This window comes from Choristoneura fumiferana, chromosome 7, assembly GCF_025370935.1.
Source record: "Choristoneura fumiferana chromosome 7, NRCan_CFum_1, whole genome shotgun sequence".
NCBI classification, from domain to species: domain Eukaryota; kingdom Metazoa; phylum Arthropoda; class Insecta; order Lepidoptera; family Tortricidae; genus Choristoneura; species Choristoneura fumiferana.
This window is the reverse complement of record NC_133478.1, coordinates 13,308,200-13,327,913: the sequence shown is the minus strand read 5'-3', so window position 1 is coordinate 13,327,913 and position 19,714 is coordinate 13,308,200. Positions and strand designations below refer to the sequence as shown.

At 38.8% G+C, this 19,714-nt stretch overlaps 1 protein-coding gene across 7 annotated transcripts in view; it reads left to right on the top strand.

The window, feature by feature from the left end:
• The window catches only part of beta-Spec (spectrin beta chain), a 60,715-nt gene that overhangs the window by 5,945 nt on the left and 35,056 nt on the right, over window positions 1–19,714 (top strand). For all 7 annotated transcript variants that reach the window (XM_074090240.1, XM_074090237.1, XM_074090238.1 and 4 more), the window contains exons 2-5: window positions 14,037–14,201; window positions 16,859–17,010; window positions 18,508–18,681; window positions 19,318–19,606. In XM_074090240.1, coding sequence (XP_073946341.1) covers window positions 14,066–14,201; window positions 16,859–17,010; window positions 18,508–18,681; window positions 19,318–19,606 — 751 coding nt within the window. In that variant the 5' untranslated portion in view covers window positions 14,037–14,065. The remainder of the gene's footprint in view (window positions 1–14,036; window positions 14,202–16,858; window positions 17,011–18,507; window positions 18,682–19,317; window positions 19,607–19,714) is intronic.

The following is a 19,714-nucleotide window of genomic DNA, read 5'->3' as shown; positions in this document are numbered from 1 at the left end:
AAAGGGTGGTAAATCTAGCGGGGAGGGGTGTGCGTGCACAAGGGATATACGGCTAGTCGGCGCCAGGACCGGATCGATAGTGCGGCCCTCAGTTGTGCTCACTCGGCCTCCGACACGCCGCGCGTTTCCCCCTCGGGTGTCTGTGTCCGTGCCTCTAAAATCCCTGTGAATGACGTGAATTGAACCTAGTGCATGGATGCAATGAACTTCTGGTATGATTTTTGGCTTTCAAACTGCTTTCCGGTTGCCAGCTTTGGGGTCAATAGTGCGATTTGACAGACAATTTCATGAGTTATGAGTCTATTTAGGTTAGTTAGGTGTTGAAAAAGTAATTACCAGTTGTGATATTTTTAGGAAGGGTAGGTATGTAGATGATGATCTTTAAGGCTGTGTTTCATTATTATTATTATCTCTAGCTGATCGACCTTGTAACACTGAGCGGAGAAAACGAGGTAGTCGATCAAAAGCTCTTAAAACCGAGGTCACAATATGAAGACGCCTTTCGTGATTTCCTTGAATTTTGCTTGAAATGTTGTAAATCTTGAATTTGTGAATTTAATCTTAGCACCTCAAAAAATTATTATACATTTTAAGTATATACGCTTACGATATCGTGGATACTTCTTCCTGTTTAGTAATGAAATTCCTTGGGCATCTTACGATCACTTTGCTGTAGTATCTCAATCAAATCATCGATGTACATTCACATGATGATACATTCTTGGTCAATTGAGATGCCGATCCCCTGATTTATTGACGTTGCTGCATTGCGACCTCGTGACCTCAGCCCCAGATGCGTCGAATTGTGGCTAGACGGCAAACAGACTAGGTCTCTAGTTACCGGATGAGATCTGAAGCCCCACCCTCTACTTGGGTCACACGTTCAGACTATAGATTTAGACAGGGTGATATTAGGTCTGGGTAAGAAATTGGATAAACGCAGTGCGCTTCTTGCGGCAGAAAGCGTTGGGAAAATCGTGAGTGATGGCCATATCGTTATATCTTGTCATAACATTGATGGATTTGCAAGTATAGGAGATCCATTTGTCATGATTAGGTGGTAATGGACACAATTTTTTGATGTTTTATTTACTTACGTAGAAACTATTCAAGATTCATTTAGCGGCCTTGTTGACAGTTTAGTTTATAATTTATAAATGCTTGCTTCTCATCTCAAGGATTTACAATGATGTGATAATGATATCTTGCAGATGGTCTCCATTCTCTATGACATCATGCGATGCAAGTGAGGATACGCCTGAGTTTTTTATAGCGTGTGATATCATGTCATTTAATTTTGACGTCACTACATCCTTTACAATCTGTATCATCTTGATAATGTATAGGTACGATTTTTCAAGCGCTCTCAAGTGAGAAACTAAACCATACATAAAAAACTTTTAAGCATTACTAGTCCTAACTGATGCCCCCTGATGTTAAATGATCTCGTATTTAAATCCGAACCGCGTCTGTTTTATATTGCGAGTGGCATAAATACAAAAGGTACTGTTTTAGTGACTCAGACTGACACGATACCACTTTGGCCCATTAATGTGCTAATGAATGACAAAAAATAGTAGGTGATGTCATCTATAGCCACTGCATGTTCACATCTAGTGACCATACCAGCCAGACTTGCATGTATCCGTTCGTATAAAACTCATCGTTTCCTAGTGGGCGTGTGCTATATCTGTGCGATGATCGGTCACCAATGTCACGCTGGCCAAAGGGTATTAGCATTTACGTGAGACGTATAAAAGCGAATCGATTCCGTAATAGTGATTAACATAACTATCACGATGGCTGCATATCTTATGTTATCATGAGACATTAGCAGTACGATAAAATGCTCATTTGATTAAGTTTACATTCTTTATCCGACTCAAATAGGCAATTTTAGTCTTTTAAAAATGCGTTAGTCCAGTTTTAAGAGATATTATTTTATGTTGTTTTGTTGCGTTTGAGTTGTTAAATTGGGCTATCTTATCAAGAAACTCGGTTTGGTGAGCTATCGCCCCTCTTTATTTGACCCCGCAATTGACCCTGAGACAGGCCGGTTCTGTCTGTGACATAATACATAATGACATCATTGTACATAGTTTGAAGTATATTTGATATTGACACGGAATTTATTGAGTTTTATTTAATTGTAATCAATTAATGATGCTGAAATAGCAATCATCACTAACGGGCATTTTTGTTTTGTTACAGGTAAACATCTTGTGGTTTATTTTATGACAAGAACTTCGACGTGACGAGGGACATAAATCATTACTATAAGTACAGTGTTTACTAAAAAGTTTCTCTACAGTGCAATAGGGTTAGCAAAACAATCAAAGAGATGCGACCTCATCGCTAAAATCGAAGTCGTGAGAACCGGATTGGTTGTACTTCTTGTTCAGTAGAAAGCCAATTGCGCCCTGCCCTAAAACTGGGAGATTAGAATTCAAACATCTCTTCGATTACGGCTTACTGTTTGCATCACACGGAATTCAACCGGGTTTTTATAGAAATCTAATTATAGCATGTGCTAGCCACCTTTATACAAAACCAAACTGCGAACCGTCGGACAAACGTGCTCTTCGGTCAGTTCTTAAGCAAACAACTGCTTTTTTGTTTCCAATTTGAATGTGGCGTTGTATTTCACTGTTTTAGCTTTCGTATCCTTTGCTGCTTTGTTTATGTTTGTAAGTTCAAGTTACTAGCGTTGCAAGTTATGCTTTAACTTGAACTCGATTCAGTCAAAGGGCAGCGTTGTTGCTCGAGTTTCGTAAGAAGTGGAACAACTACCACAAATTACAAATGACCGTTCGTAGCCCTTTCACGGTTGAGCAATGGAAGCTTTAATTGTGGTAACAATTGGGAGGGGCGTGCGAGACGAGAGCCTTTCTAAAGTCAATTATCAAGGGGCCATTGTTAAAACTGTTTGTTCGTTAGCTATGCATTGTTGTTTGCTTTCTTGAGCTATATTTACATCATTCATCCACGAGAACTATTTCAAACAAAACCATCTTGGCTATAATATTAGTTTAATCGCCGCCATGCTCCCAATCCCTGATATTTTTTATGATACTTCCCATTATTTTAGTGAAGTTTCGATCGAAATGTGTCTTTTGGGCCCGTTGAAAATTGCGTTTAATATTCCGATGATGGAGTCCTGAGTCCCGCTCCGCTGGGGTTAACGACCTCGAATCCAGTCCATGTCTTATGCACTCGCCGACTCACGTAACAACCGCTTTCTGTAGACTTGTACACATACATGCGTAGCGTTACCGGTGTAATCTGTAGACCCAAAAAAACTTTTCTCTCCGATTATTGCATTAGGTAGATAGGAAATATCTTGATAAGTGGATGACGTTGCGATCATTATCCGGTGCATACAAGCGTTACTCATCATCGAATATGAATTCCAGTAAATATGTGTTCTTGATTGTTCCGCTCCACTTCGTGATCTTTAAGTAGCAGTTAAACTATTTTTAAATAACTCTTCATCTGTAGCTTAGCTATAAGAAGTGGATTTACCATAATATAACACGTTAATAGCATCGTTGTTGCTGCGCGTATCTACTTACAGAATTTCTTTTTTTGCGATTAGTATCTGAACTGGTTTAACTGGTATCGAATCTTGTAAATGTACATATACTAAAGTAGACGCAAGCGGCTTATTATCAACAACTAAGTCGTCTACGTAGACATCTACTCTACCCGCTAGACCAAAGAAACTTTGAAAAGACAGGCTATATTAATCGTAACTTGGAATCGTAGGGAAAACTAATCGTAATCAAATCACCGTCATGCGTACTCACGAATAACTACCATTCAAGAATTGAATGCCCAGTAGACTCGCCAGAACAATTTGCCGGTTGTTGGACATCAATTTATAGCAATCAATCCTCACATTCGCATTGCCTTCACCGCCTTTACAATTAAAGTACCTATGCTTATGAATGGACATGACTGATGCCACGTTTTATTCAGTGTTGACGTAACATAGGGGTTTACGCTATGACTATGAGCGAGAATGTTTACATTTTTATAATTGCCTAAGACAACCTTTTCGAATTTGCTATCACTCGACCAAATACCTGTGATTCATTGCAATTTTTTTCTTCTAAGATCATGCGTGCTGTATTATAGTTGTTAATTTAATTTTAAATCTGTGGTCGGAGTCTTAGTGGATTGGGTGGGGCTTAAGCAGAACAAAAACGACTTGAACGTGAATCAGAACTCGGAATCACATGACGTTGGTATATTATTGTACGAAGATGTCAGACAAAATACAAAATGATTGAAAGATTATTTAAAATGCACGAGCACCTTGTGATTTTGCGATTTAACATTTATATTTTAATTGCTTACCATTCAATTTTTAGTTTATTTTGACCGAACTTCACCGGCTACAGGCTAAAGTTACAGCAAACAGTGAACTTTGTTTAAAGCCTTGAGTGTTTCATTTATCACGCAGCTTCCGACTGCATTCTTAGAATCATTAATTGACTGGCCTAATTACTGTTAATGTCTATTTAGTATCTTGTTTTTGAGTTACCTTTTTCGTTTTTATTAATCTGATGTGTGTTTACGGGAACTCGTAGTTTGATAGAAATAATCATTGTATAACGTTTTGTTAGTGTATTTATAAACATATTGTCAAATCTTCTAAGCTCTAGTTTGCAATATTAGCGCGGTTGACGCATTGCGGCGGAGCTTCTTGTGAGGAAACAGCTTTTAAGCTCTCCTTTACTTCGGTCCGTATTTTATAGACCATGCCTTGTCCGGTTTTAGAATAGGACGCACATATGGCTTCCCGTGGGTGCCATAAGAGGCGACTATGGGAACTGATGTGGGAGTGGGCAGTAGCGCTCCCTATTATCAACTACGAACTATGGACTCCAGCACTGCATTTTTCACAAATGAAGAAATTGAAATCAAAGTGAACATCAGCACATAAATACGCTGCATGCAACATTACAGAAGAATGACTTTTTTTTACCCATCACTTCAGTTCAGTCGAAGTCGAAAGAATATTTTCTTACGCCAAGTGTTTTTTCTCAAATATATGAGATAAGATAACTTCAAAAAAATTAGAACAAATATGAATTGTCTATCACGAATGTCATATGTTCAATGATTGAAAATACTTTTTCTTATTGGTTTCTTTTGCTCGACTCATACAGAAAAACATTGTCACATCACTAGCCTTTCAGAAACGTCAAATGCTACCTCAATGCCACGAGCCGCTGATGTTTAATCATCATCGGAGTCATAGTAGTAGTTCGTAGTAGTAGTTTCTTCATGATAGTCGTCATGAAGGTTTACTACTGATCGATCACTCTGTCAAGAATGTAGTGACTTAGAAGAAAACACTTTGTCGAAACCAGTACACAGACTAATCCTCGCGCTAACGAAATTAATTATGATTTGAATACAAAATACACGGATTTACATCTTAAAGGACGATCCAGAATTGTTGAGAGCCAATTTAGGCATCAATCTTCTAGCGCAGATGGAAAAAGGAAAGGTGGAAATTACTGAGAATTATGAGCAATCATCACTAAAGCCGGCTAGCTTTCTCTGCTAAATAAATCACTATTGATATTATGGAAAGTGATGCTTGCCCAGTTGTGCAGCTCGATGCACAGCATGTTTCATTGCTGAATCGCTTCGCTAGTGAATAATTCATTCCACGTTGTTATAGCGCGCCACTGCCACACAACCCGAACCTATTTCTATTTCGTAGAAATGCTTTACCGTTAATATTGTGTTAATTTAACACGATTAGTTCATAGACTTGACGATGGTTGATATTAACTTTCACAATTGTGTAATGTGCAAATTGTTGTTATCTTACAAAGTAACACCGTTATGGATCGTAAATCTTTGACACCTTCTAAATTTTTACTTTTGTAGTTAATTTGCTTTGTTTTAAATTAATGCACCGAGTTAATAGTAACGCGATACGCGGCAGATTCTCGTCGCCGCAGCAACAGCGCCCATTTGTTAAATTAATATTGATTGGTTCCAGCTCCTATTAGGTTCGGATTTCACTGTTTACTTTGGTTTCCTCCTCGATATCGGTTACTTTTAAAAGTAGCTCTGAATACATAGCAAGTATGAAGTTATTGCCGGTTCTCTGGATGGCAACGTTCCAAAAATTTGTTCTCCAGTTCACAATGGACTTGCCTACTTATTTTTGCATCAGCTGTTGAACAAATCGAGACAAAAACGTATTGTTTAACATTCCCACGTATTTTATGCGTCTAGTAGTAGAATGGCCAACTTGGTCCTCTGCCGGCTGTTTATAATTTTTATGGGCGTCATGAATTATATTGACCTGAATAAGATGATAGCGTCATCGCTTCAACGAGACATGTGGGTGTAAACATTACGTTAAGCGCCATCTACAGAGGCGGGATGATCTTTGCCAACGATACGTATTCCTTTCATTTCAATAAGTGCTCGGGCTTTTGCCCTTCGGAATCCCAAATCACATTACGGCATCAATTTAAGTTGCTTCGAGAGTGACTGGCTAAAAGTCCAATTGCGTTTGCAATAGATTTTCATACAGAGGGGACGATGCGGACGGAGCCTATAGAGGGCATCGGGAACAAAAATGCTTCGTCAAACTTTTAGAAAACGATTCCAATGTGGTGGAGTTTGAAGTGGAGATTTATCTGGTCCTACAGAGGTAAACGTGCAGTGCATGTGTCGCTAAACCGGTCGGACGCGCTCAAACAACAGCGAACGCCGCCGGCCTTCGCCGCAGTTGCCGACGCCCGATTACGTCACCATACCCACCACGCTTATGTCATACCATTACTGTCCATTAGACGCTAGCTACTTGCCGAACAGACAATACAACAGCCCTTACAAAAAACAAACGGTTTCGTTGAATCGTCTGCCGAAGCTGCCAACTCTACTGTACTGCTTCACGCTTCACTTGAGTCTTGACCGTCACGATGATTTTCAACGAAGCAAAGATGATTCGTTCCGCATGAATAGGTACTACTACTCATGACTGACAGTGACGGCATGCCTATGAATTTATTTAGGAACCATACGCTATATCGGTCAGCAATGAAGTACTATCCGCAAATTGCGTTTGCGTCACGGACGAATTGTTTAGATACCTACTACCGATTTGACATCTTGTAAACTTGTTAATGCAACTCGATACTTTTTAGGGTGACCGCGGCGATTTTGGGTTAAACTGAAGCCATTTTGGTGTGTGGTGAGACATGATCGACAGTAATTTATAATCAATAGGAACCAGTCTAGTAATTCTACTCTAGCAACCGGCCGGTGAGCGAGTGTTTGACTCTAGTATCCCTCGATATTTAACTGGCATAGCATCACACATATAGGTATAAATACGTTGTTGGCAGAAATGAGGCGCATCCTACTTCTACAAAGTTCAGTGCCGACACCCACACGCTAGTTTCATTGACTTCCACCTCTACTAGAGAAGGATGGTGCAACCATAATTTGTCTCTCTATTTAGATATATGACCAGACATACTTTGGAATTGGAAAATTGAATAATCTCTTACATTAAGAGCCACGCTCATCCGGAACCTTCCTAAAAGCGATTAAACCTAACGTTACCAGAGCTCTCAAATTATCGTTAAAAGTAAAACGTGAGGTAAATCAATATAAACATAGCGCCCGGTACGTTAAGCTCTAAAATTTGTAGGTCGCTTTCCGCGAAATCTTACAAATTCGATTTCGCTCCGAGACTGATAAAAATATCCACCTGACAAATAATCTAGATGAGCCACTTTGCCAATGTCCGGTCAGTGACGCCTGCCCGTCTAATATGCCTCCCTGTGGGGGTAGCAATCCCACCAACGAGGGTGTGGAATGTGTCCACAATACCACGCCATAATCTGTTTATATGTGTCACTTAACACCGTGTCCTGTTTACTTATTCAACGAGGAACGAGAATAATGATGAAAGATAGCGAGTTCACTCAGCTGACTGATTATTTCCGTTTTTATCCAGCTTTTTTCAAAAGAATGCTCTTATGTTCTTTGGATTAGACCGACCTGATTAAGTACGATGTATGAATGAATTCTTTCACAAAATCGTGCATTTCTCACTACTCTTTACTGTTTATTGGGTAACTAGACCGGATATCCCATTGTTTTTGACTTGAAGCGTCATGTTTCGTGTCAGCAAGCGTGTTGTTTATATTATTTATAACAAGCGATCGTGAGGGGAGCTACACGTAGGGAGCCGTTAGATACCGATCGTTGATTAACCGTTAAGGTCCAGCCGCACCGGCCGTTCCAAAACTATTTTGGACCGTTCGTCCTGAACCCTGATAAAGATTTAGCAAGCGAATTGAATATATCCGATGAATCAGATTTGAAGGTCAACCTAATGTTGATAAAACCACTTAACCAATATTACCTCCATCACCTAACGTAAGTAAATGAAATATTTGACTTGTGTTACTGCGAACGGTGCGAATTTTACAAATCTTAGTTTATGAGTGCGTGAGTTGGAGTTCGGGCGTGGTTCTATATTTGGGTTAATGGATTCGTCCGCGCACAGGTACCTACCAGCATGGGAAGTGCCTGTTAGTTCGTCCGTCCGCTCCTATCGGGTCTATCTAGACCTGTACATTACCTGGCGTATTATTCTGGCTATGTTGGCAAAAGGTCATAAAGGAACACGCATATGAAAGTACAGTCAAGGGCAAAAATATATGAACACTTTAGTACCTTGTCTATTTTCGTCATATTTGAACTGCCATATATGAACTATCACAGTGGTTAAAGTGACAAAGTACTAAAGTGTATACATATTTTTGCCCTTGACTGTACTTTTCGACTTAGGTTTGGATTCAGTTTTAGTGGCAACACTGACAACTTCTGCTGAGCTAATGACTCTATTTTTAGTGTCGCCAATGATGTCAACGCTGGAAATCGTTAAATTGCCTAGAAACTAGACGTATCTACCGAAGTGATACAAATACACGCTCGTGAAATTTGTTTACGTCCGAGTAAGTCGTTACTTGCAATCTGTCTACGGCAATTAAATTGTGATCTGTAACTCATTAACCTGGATTGGGACTTACAGTGCAAAAAGCGTAGATTACGAAAACAAACAAGAGTTCAAACTGCGGTTAGAAATGCGCTTTACGGTGGCAGGTCGGCACGCGGCCTACTGTGACGGAATACTACATCCGTTGTAAAAATTAACAGTTACTTTACTACTGACTGTAGCTCTTATAGTCATACCCATAGAGGTTGCGTCATCTGTCAATTTAAATGGAAATCGGAGTGTTGGAAAACAGTGCTTCCTGCCCTCGTGAATAGAAATTGACGGGTAATTTGCGTTTGGCGGGAGAGATAATAATGACCATTGTTTAATAAAATAAAAGTGTGATGATGTTCGCATGTCATTAAATAAATGTCATCTGGTAGAATCACATTGCAAAAAGTATTTGTGTGGGAATGACGATACTGGTGTCAATTCAAGAAAAATGTTACGCTTGTTTGCCACTTAGACCAAGTTACTTAATCTGAGCTGCCAACGCTGAACTTTATATGAGGATTGAGTAAGAATCTCACGATATTTTTATTGTAGATAACGTAGTTACCCAATCTTTAATCGGTAAATGCGTTTGTCATGCACAGGTGAACAACAAGGATTTTTTTACGCGTAAATTTTGCATAATAGTAATTATAATGAGAAAGTTATCTTTACCACGTTAGAGAATAACAACGGTATAGTGGGTTTCTAAGTACAATCCTTTTTTCTTGAAATTGTGTAATTCTCTCCGAGGAGTGTCGATTACCGACCCTCGTGACGAGTTTTTGGCTCTTTCGTTTCTTATTTGCTGACCTAGTGTCGTCGTTTTTGTATAGGGCAGCCGAAGAAAGCCTTTCGTCGAAACAATCATATGATAGGAATTCCTTTGAATTCAAGCTTCAACTCATGTGCTTCTTTATTACAATGGTTTACAAAAGTATTTTGAGATCTCTAAGATAACAGCTGAATGTGTTCCGATTCATTTTGTAATTAAGAGATCAAAATTAGTGAGCTTTCAAATGATTTTAATTCTATAGATCATTTGTGCACTTGAATAGAGAGATATATATTTATGAATTGCAAACTCTTCGATCGCGATCGTAACTAGGAGTGCCAGGAAAGAGGCCGTTACGTATAAGGCGATAATTCTTGCAATTTTATCGCCCGATACCATTACTGAGCCAGTTTATGGGCACTTCTTAGACTACACATTAAATTTATACCTTGTACTTACTAACCACGTGAAGATTTGAGTATCAGGAAAGGGAATTACTTAGTGACTTGACGGAAATACTATTTTTAACATAACTCTTTTCGGCAAAGACGTTGTGATATGCATTTTGTATTGTTCAAGCAAAATCCACATGCCCCATACGAGACAGGATATCCGTCATACTCGCGCTTGAGCAGGCATTATGCGTGACAGCACAAAAGACGATATTATGTCCCCTCATAATGGGAATAGCGGAACGTCTAGTCGTTTACTAGACGCTAGGGGAAAGCCAAAGAACGCTGTATTAAACTAAACCTATGTCCTAGGTATCTTGAACATTTTGCGATATACGTCCCCAAAGCTAACTAGGTGGAAGATTTGCCGTAATTGGTATCTTCGATTAAATTATCTACGATCTTTCAACCCTAGTGACTCACCCTGATTGTGTACTGGCCTGTCTAGTCGTTCCGCTTCTATAAATAATTCTCATTCAAGTAGGTTAGGACGGTTTGCAGCTATGAGGCTAATCATTTGCGAAGTAACTATTAGCAAAACTTCACAGAATATTTTGAAAGCATTAATGTCTGAGTTACCAAGCAGCATTGAAGAGAAACGCACTTTAAGTTCCTCATTGCATTAACACATGTTACTTAGCATAGATTTGTACCGGCTTTACCATCGTTAAATATGTCACCTTCGGCATCTTCGTTAATCCTTAGTGCCAGTCTATGGTTTAATGGTTCATGGTGTGCCGACGCCATGTCTACGTGCTTCGGGTCGACGACCTCGCCACCTTGCCTAGTCGATATGATCGCTTTGTTCGATTCAGTACTTTGATACTAATACTTGTAGACCTAATTCAAGGTTAGACTTTAAATTGCTTCGATTATAATCAAAATTTACATTGAAATCGAATCGCAGTTTGAAATTCTATGCCTAAGATCACTTAATTTCTTTTGTTGGCTTTGGTATTTGAATCTTGTGATAAAATTTCTCAATGTTTGTCTTTTCCGATTTTCCTTATCTCTTATTGTTGTACTCTCGAGTATAATTACTTTGGGATTCTTCAAGCTCTTATTCCATTTCTGTCTATTAATGTTTTAATTGAGGAAGCTTGGTTTGATCTTTTAATAGCTGTCCAGAATCGAAATGCCTAAATAAGACGATTTTGCCACGTGATGTATAAGTGACGCATCGCATTCCTTGGATTAAATGGGATAGCTTGGTTTATTTTCATTAAAATACAATAGTAGAGTCTACGAATTCCTGTGCCCGGAACTAAGGATTTAGTTTCACATTTAGAATCTGACTTTCTAAGTGTTCTATGATGACAAACTTTGAAAAAAAAAGGCGATTGATAAAATTATTTATAATGCATTCAAAGTGTTATATCATCAGACTATACCTCAAACTATATGTTTACAGCTGTGTCCTAAAATAATAATACATATCTGTTTCTTTTTAAAGATTAGTTGTTATGTAGGTACTTGTTGTTAAGTAATGCGCGGTGTTTTAATGACCTATAACTGATACTGTGACCTTTATAACTTGTTAGAAGTTTAGACAAGTTCTCAGACTAGTAGTTCAAGTTGTGCTTTACTGTTACCTGAATCGTATGAACTCAGGGTTAATTATGATACCCATTAAAACTAATTTGTCTGGCTCATCAGACTGTTTAAAATGCTATAACAATTACAATAGTTTCTCAGGATATTATGCTGTGTTGTGTTGGTTCATTAGGTTGTTGATGACAAAACACATTTATCCTTTTTTTTTTTTCAAATTGTGTTGTACCCTTCCGTATTCCTCCTGAGATGCCAATGTTTTAACTACAATGGGTGACTTAGGAATCGAACATAAATTTCGACCTTAGACTTTTTGTGCGATTGTTTGCAATTTATTTTATGTGATGCCTTTGGTTAGAGCGCATTGTGTCTGATCGGAGGGGACCTTCGTCAACATAGTTGTTCTATTATGCGAGAAGGCCGCTGATGAACAAATAACATTTACAATTTATAGTCTGTAGCCATGTAGGTTCTAAACAGGCGATATATTAATACAATGTTTGGTAAAACAATGTTATTACCGTATGATTGTTTAGTGTTTGTGTAATCGTGATACATTGTTCTACATGGAGTTCTGAGAATATTGTATAGGTGAAGTTAACTCAAAGCCATAATGCAAATGCAAATCAAGGCCAAAATGCGCTCGTACTTTTGTAAAATAAATACTCTTATCTTATCATTTGTCTTTATCCTGCACCTAAACAATAAGGAACTTGAAAAATCCCTCAACGACTAGCGCATTACTATTTGAAGTATTTTCTGAGCAAAATATTCTATGAATACTATCATTAGTGTTTTAACTCTTCCCTGCATGGGTCCAAGTCATGACTCAGTTAACCCGCCTGCGATTTCAAAACCAAGGACTGTGAATTAGTTCCTATTTCAGCAACTACTCGCAGACATCTTAATTTGCCCCACTGGCACTAATACCCTGGAGGACATTTAGCGTACTCATGACAAGAGTTAACAGAGATGGTCTGATTGTCTGCAGTGCTTAATTAGATTTAGGGTTGAGTGCCGTGTTTCTATCAAATTTAGCTTCATTTCCATTTTTACGCGATACTCCGACGCTTCAATGTACATGTTAGATGATTCCTACATGAAGATAATTATACAGTTTGTATCCAAATCTGCTCATGGTATAAGTATCGTTGCGTAACGTGTTCGTTCATTAAAATTACGGCATTGACCTTGGCAAATAGCTAATTTGCGTGGGCGGGCTCGTGAAGGCACATTAACTATTTGTTAACGTGAACTTCAGATTCTGTTAGTATAATTTATCCTACATTAAACAGCTCTGAGTCCACTAGGCGCGGCCGTACAACACAGTCTTCAAGATATCTAATCTTATCATTATCACTGTGTGATGTCATTGAGGGAATAAAAAAACATACAACCCAATGCAGTTTTCGCGAGTTTCGCTCCAAATTTGTTTGCTTTGTCGTTCACGGATACCGAATAAGTGAGTTTTCGTAATTCTTTTGCTGTTTGCGTTGATTCAAGGCTGGATTGTCTAGTGATTCGTTAATTGCATTTGCCAACGGTTAATAGGTTTAAAGTATTAGTTTCATAATGAGAAGCTACCTATGTATAGGTTATAAACCAATTCTTCGCAACGAACGTTACAGCTAGTAAATAATAAGTATGAAGCAAGTACGACCAATCCCGCATCGTTTGACCGCAGCTAACCATTTAAAATGCACCGAGTACCTACAGCCACTACTGGTTTAGTGTATGTTGCCTTGTAGGTGCTATTGCTATGTGCAGTGCTTCACAATAAAAACATGGGTTGTATAAACTGGGTGTTTTCGTTTTGTCATACAATTTAATATAGTTTCTCGTGAAACGTAGCGCACGCCCTCGGTTATGCAAATGTTTGGGGCGATAGCTTCTTCAGCTTCTGTGGAAAGAGTGAATTCCACCTTAATTTTTCATGGGTATTGAAAAGGCTGGAAAACTTTTTTTTTAATCAAGTACCTATTGTAATTATGTATTTTTTTTTAATTTTATGAATAAGTAAATGAATATGAATTATATTGTAATACTGATATTGATTTCTCACAAGTAAAATACCCGACTCTTTAACGTATAATATCTTTTTATGTTTTTTATGTTGATTTCTGTGAAAGAAACTAAAATTACTCACATTTGATTAAGTTATTGATCTTTATTGAAATAATCATTTGGCCGTCAATTAACGGATGCACTTTTGTCATTCCAGAAGGTTGATCGCGGCGTGAGCGGGTCGCGATGACGACCGACATCACGGTGTCCCGCTGGGACCCGTCCATCGGCCACGGGCAGGAGATCATCGACGAGTACGAGTATGACGGCGGCAACTCGTCCTCGAGGCTTTTCGAACGATCGCGCATTAAAGCGCTAGCTGGTGAGTTTCAGTGCAAATGCAAGACGACGTGGCTTCTTTTACAATCTCCCACCCATGAGATCCACTGACGGCCCCATATTTCTGTTACAATCAAACCAGTCACAAGTATTTTCGTACTCCATCATTTGCGACGCTTGATTCGAAAAGAACTTAGAGTACGCCTACGACCCCCATGGCTTCTTCTTGGCGTCTTAAAAATGTTATAACAGGCTATAAGGGTAGGCTAAGGACAACCTTTAATTGTTAGCATTTGGAACGTTTAAGATTAATAAGTCTGCACTATCCATCTTATCTTGTTTTTTTCCGTTTGGATCTGATCTGTATTCCTTAAATTAATGGTGGAGAAAATACTTAACCATATCTTTCTTACCGCGTTTATATTTCGTTCGTACGAACTGTACAGTCACCAGCATTAATATCTGCCACAGAAGAGCGTGCAAAAATATCTGACACGTCCTTCCGGCCCTAGAAATAGAGTACATACATACATACTTTGTCTTAAAGCGCTCTTATCTTAGTTTGTTATTAATTCACCGTCGTCATTAATTCAAATTTGTCCCGCACATTATTTTTTATATACTACCTATTCTCTATTAGCCTTTACTCATAGTACATAATGCTTAACCTTATTACATGAGTATTTACTGCCAACTGCAATAACATTAAGTGAGCTTATCAGTGCCCATGCTTAGAAACAATCTGTTTGATATTATTAGTAATATTTGTGTCAGCAAACTTGCTTATCCTGCATTGATAAAGTTGATTGTGAAACAGAATTGAAAGCAAGCTGATATATATCGTCACCTTAATATTATCCTTCGCTGTTCTACAGTTTACATATGGATCAGACATAGTATTTCCTACACACGTTTAAGATTTTCTACAGTGTATGTTGTGTATTATTGAAGTATTTCCATTCAAGAGTAGACTCTTAAGTTTGAATGTGATGGATGAATGATGATTCATATTGTGTAATTATATAAAAAAAATTGTGTACCTAACTAATTATTATTGACACGTAATAAGCAAACATTGAGTGCATGCCAAACTATTATTAATAAATAATTATTTAGGTACACGTTCTACACATACATTATTAATTTATTCATATTAAGTAAAGCTAAGTAAGCTTATCATCACCCGAAGCCACATTTCCGTTTTTCCTGTACTAAGTTCAGAGGTGGCAAACATTTTACGAAATTCACAATCCCATGTGCTATTGAGTCATTCGTTTCAGATACGATTTTATCAATGCTACTAGATTTATCTAAATTTTCAAGAGCACTCTTGTTTTTACGCACGGCCAGCGTGCTCGTTGACAATTTTTTATAGTATTCGTTTCGGAACTATCCGCAAGTAGTAAGACAAGTGTGTTGGTTAATAGACCGGTCCTAAAGTTGCCAATATCTGGAGCGTTGGTATTAAATGTCCCTCTGGCCAGTTGGATTTTGTCGCTCTGATTCTTCCCGTTCCTTTGGCGACGCTGCGTGGCAGTGAGCCCTCAGTAGCCTCGCAGTGCTGGTGACATGACGTCCTCGGAATGCTACGATCTGATCAGAAGGGGCGTCGACATCGAAGTGCCTGGCTTGGAAGTGTATTATGACAAAGTGGTTTTAGAACTTAGAGGTTCGTTTGTGATTTGTGTTACAATTTAAAGAGCTGATGTGTTACTGTTGATAAGGAAACAGTGTTGTTTTTATAGTGACATAGGATACGTATGGAATTTGCGTTCTGCATTTTAGAAATACGTCCGGCGCCAAGGTAAAAAGTTTGTAACATGCTTAATTGTTTTCTGGCTTTTGATATCAACGGCTGATTGAATGTTTTCTTCAATCTTAAATGCTAATTGTTGGCGCAACACCGCATAACCACCGCCCAATCTGCCACAGCAGTTTCCGCTCTAGAGCGTGCGACTGCAACCCGATCTTCATCTCGCGTTACCCGTATTGATTACTGCACCCAACACCAGCTCAACCCTGTCAGTAGCATGGCGGCGTCGGCGCAGCACGTCCAGCCCCAGTCCCGAGGGTCTGAGCCCATCTGGTCCCCGCGCCGCGGCCGGCCCCACTGGCGGTTAATGTGTTAACATTCTTTGTTCATATTTTTATTTAAAGATGAGTGTGCTGTATGTGCATTTTAACTGTGACCTGACAGGTCCGTTTCCTGCGTTTATAGCTTATTGATTCCTAAATTAATAAAAATTTAATTATTCTTCTTCATAACCCGAATCAGGATAAATCCTTCTGAACGTAGTATACAAAGTAGATAGTGATCCCTTTGGCCGTAACAATATCTTTAATCACTAAAAATTTGCTCTAAGTTAGGTTAACATCATGTTCATCAAGCAGTACCTCCCAAACGCTTTAGATACCTGTTCCTGAATACGCTAAGCTGGGAATAAATGCTCGTCATATTCCTTAATCGTTTTTCCTCAAATATCGGTCAGTGCATGCGGAAAATCTACTAGATACTACATCACACCAAAATTTCTGAAAATATAGCCAAACTGTATTAATCATATTTTATGAACATAACTTCAATAACACTTACGAGTAGCATTCAGATGATTACAAGTTTATAGATGAGAAAAAGAACATGACATCATAACAGTAAATACATTGAACACCACATTGATTTCAAACATTATTCCCCAACAGACGAACGAGAGAGTGTACAGAAGAAGACCTTCCAAAAATGGGTGAACTCGCATTTGGTGCGCGTGGGCCACCGCATCGGCGACCTTTACGTGGACATGCGCGATGGCAAGATGCTCATCAAGTTGCTAGAGGTGCTCTCTGGGGAGAGACTGGTAAGGATAATATGAGTTTTTAAAGTAACCTATGTTTTTTTCCTCTTTTCACTATTTAACATTTTAACTTGGTTTAAAATAATTATCCTTACTAATCCTTATTTTTGTAGTTATGTCTATCTATCTATCTGTCTGTCTGTTAGGTACTTCTTAACGATTCAACCGCTAAACCAATTTATATGAATTTTGGTATGGCGAAAGTGCGAGACCCTGGGAGGGTCAAAGGATAGTTTTTATCCTGGAAAATTGCGTCCCACAGGATAGTCATAACCGAATTCTTCGCAGACTGAATCGCGGGCTTGGTATATATTTTTAAATAAATAATAATAATAATATCATGGGACACTCGATACCAATTGACCTAGTCCCAAACTAAGCAAAGCTTGTACTATGGATACTAGGCAACAACGGAAACAAACGCTAACGCGACAGATCCTGACAAACATCCTGGAAAGTCCTGAATAATTTCTTGATTTCTGTTTTAATGCAGTTCTTTGATCATACATAATGATCATTATTGTGTAGAGTGACATGTGAAGATAATGGTCACACTAACCATAATCATGAAAGGGCGTGATTGGCTTACCTACGAAACATGCTATCATTGCATAGTCCATATTCGGTATACTTGTGAATTACACACAATCAGTGCAGGCCTTGTTTACACTAACAAAGCCTCATCACCATGCTATTGCTTATTCAACTGCCACTAAGCCAAATTTATAACAAAATTAAGATCTCCTTCAATGCAGTAAGTACAATGAGTAATGAAGCGCAGTTTCTGCAAGCATAAAACGTTGCCGTACATGACTAAGAATACTTTAAAAATGCATTGGAACATTAAGTGAGTTATTAATGTGTAACAACTAAATCTTAAGATTTAGCATGACTGCTTTACATACCCAGTAACAGCAATGTAGTGCTTGTTCGTCCCCCAAACGTTAAGAATACTGCGGTTCCTTGGAAAATGCAATCCAAGGCATCAGTAATTTTTTAATCACAATAAACGTCCATCATCCATTTGGCCCATGGACCATAATGCTCTTATGCCCGCATCATATTTTTGTTCACTTTTCATGCTTGTAAATGTCATATTTATGCTGGATGAAGCAATATAACATTTTATGCTCTAGTTCTCATGCATAAAGTAAAATCTTCGTATAAGACCAAGGGAATTAGTCGCCAACAGCCACGGATAATAAAAAAAACATGATTTTTTTGATGAATTGTTCATTAAAATATTATTTGCATTGTTGCTGTTTAATTTCTTCGCAGTCGAAGTGAAAAGCAGTTCATAAATCTCATTTTGCCTACCCTCGAGTTGATATCAACCCTCGCCTGCGGGTGGATGGAAAACCTCAAGTAAATTGATGCGTTTTATGAACTTATTGTGCAATCCACTATTTTTAATTTCTGTATTTTACTAACAATTCTATGCATCATTTTTTTAAGCTCCAATAAATGTATTTGAATTTTTTTATTTTCCTTTAATTCCAGCCTCGTCCGACGAAAGGCAAGATGCGTATCCACTGTCTGGAGAACGTTGACAAAGCGCTGCAGTTCTTGCGAGAGCAGCGCGTGCATCTGGAGAATATGGGGTCGCACGACATCGTCGACGGCAACCCTAGGCTCAACCTGGGCCTCATCTGGACCATCATCCTGCGGTTCCAGGTACTTGGAGAACTTGACCTGTTGGATCGCGGTTCGATATTTGACGCCATCCATTGTTACTTTTCGGGCATACATATGTACTTTGTGGAGAGCGCTTCCACTAGAGATTTTGTGTGGCAACTAAACTCGCGTTAAATTCAGGGTAACGTAAATTAACAAAAATACAATACACGCAGTAAATACAAATAACAAGCTGACGTCATTTATTTCACTAATTATTATACACGATTGACTAATTATTTATTTGTTTATAAGCGTAACGTAGGTCCACCAACGAGATGGACGGGTGGATGACCTGGTTAAAGCCGCAGGGTACGGTGGATGCAGGCTGCTTCCAATCGAAGCAACTGGAGGTCTATAGGGGGTGAGGCCTACGTCCAAAAGTGGTCATCCTACGGCTGATATGATGATGATGAAGATTTTTTTGAATGCATGAGATGACGAACATTATGCCATGTTGCGTTTACTTGAGCGATAGATCAGTAATCAGTTCCTCGTCTTCGTTTTAAAGTACTAATGCAGTGGTGTCAACGCGCGACGACACAGGTTCTCGTACAAATTGAATCTATCTTTTCCAATCTCTTTTCGCCGTAAATTTTACCGAATGCAACTCAAAGTTTCAATCACTCTTAACAGATCCAAGACATCACAATCGAAGAAACAGACAACAAAGAAACGAAGTCAGCCAAAGACGCCCTGCTTCTCTGGTGTCAAATGAAGACTGCTGGCTATAACAATGTCAATGTCCGCAACTTTACAACCTCATGGCGGGACGGTTTGGCGTTCAACGCCATCATACACAAGCACAGGCCAGACCTCATACAATTTGAGAAACTCCACAGAAGCAACCCGATGCATAACTTGAATAATGCTTTCAACGTCGCTGAGGAGAAGCTTGGACTTACCAAGCTGCTGGACGCTGAAGGTGAGAATTAAATTTGTCGCTTTTGGTAGGTATTCTTATTCGCAGAAATTACAAAAAAAATAAGGTAAAACTAGGTAACCGTGAGGAGTAGATAAAAAGTTTATAGGT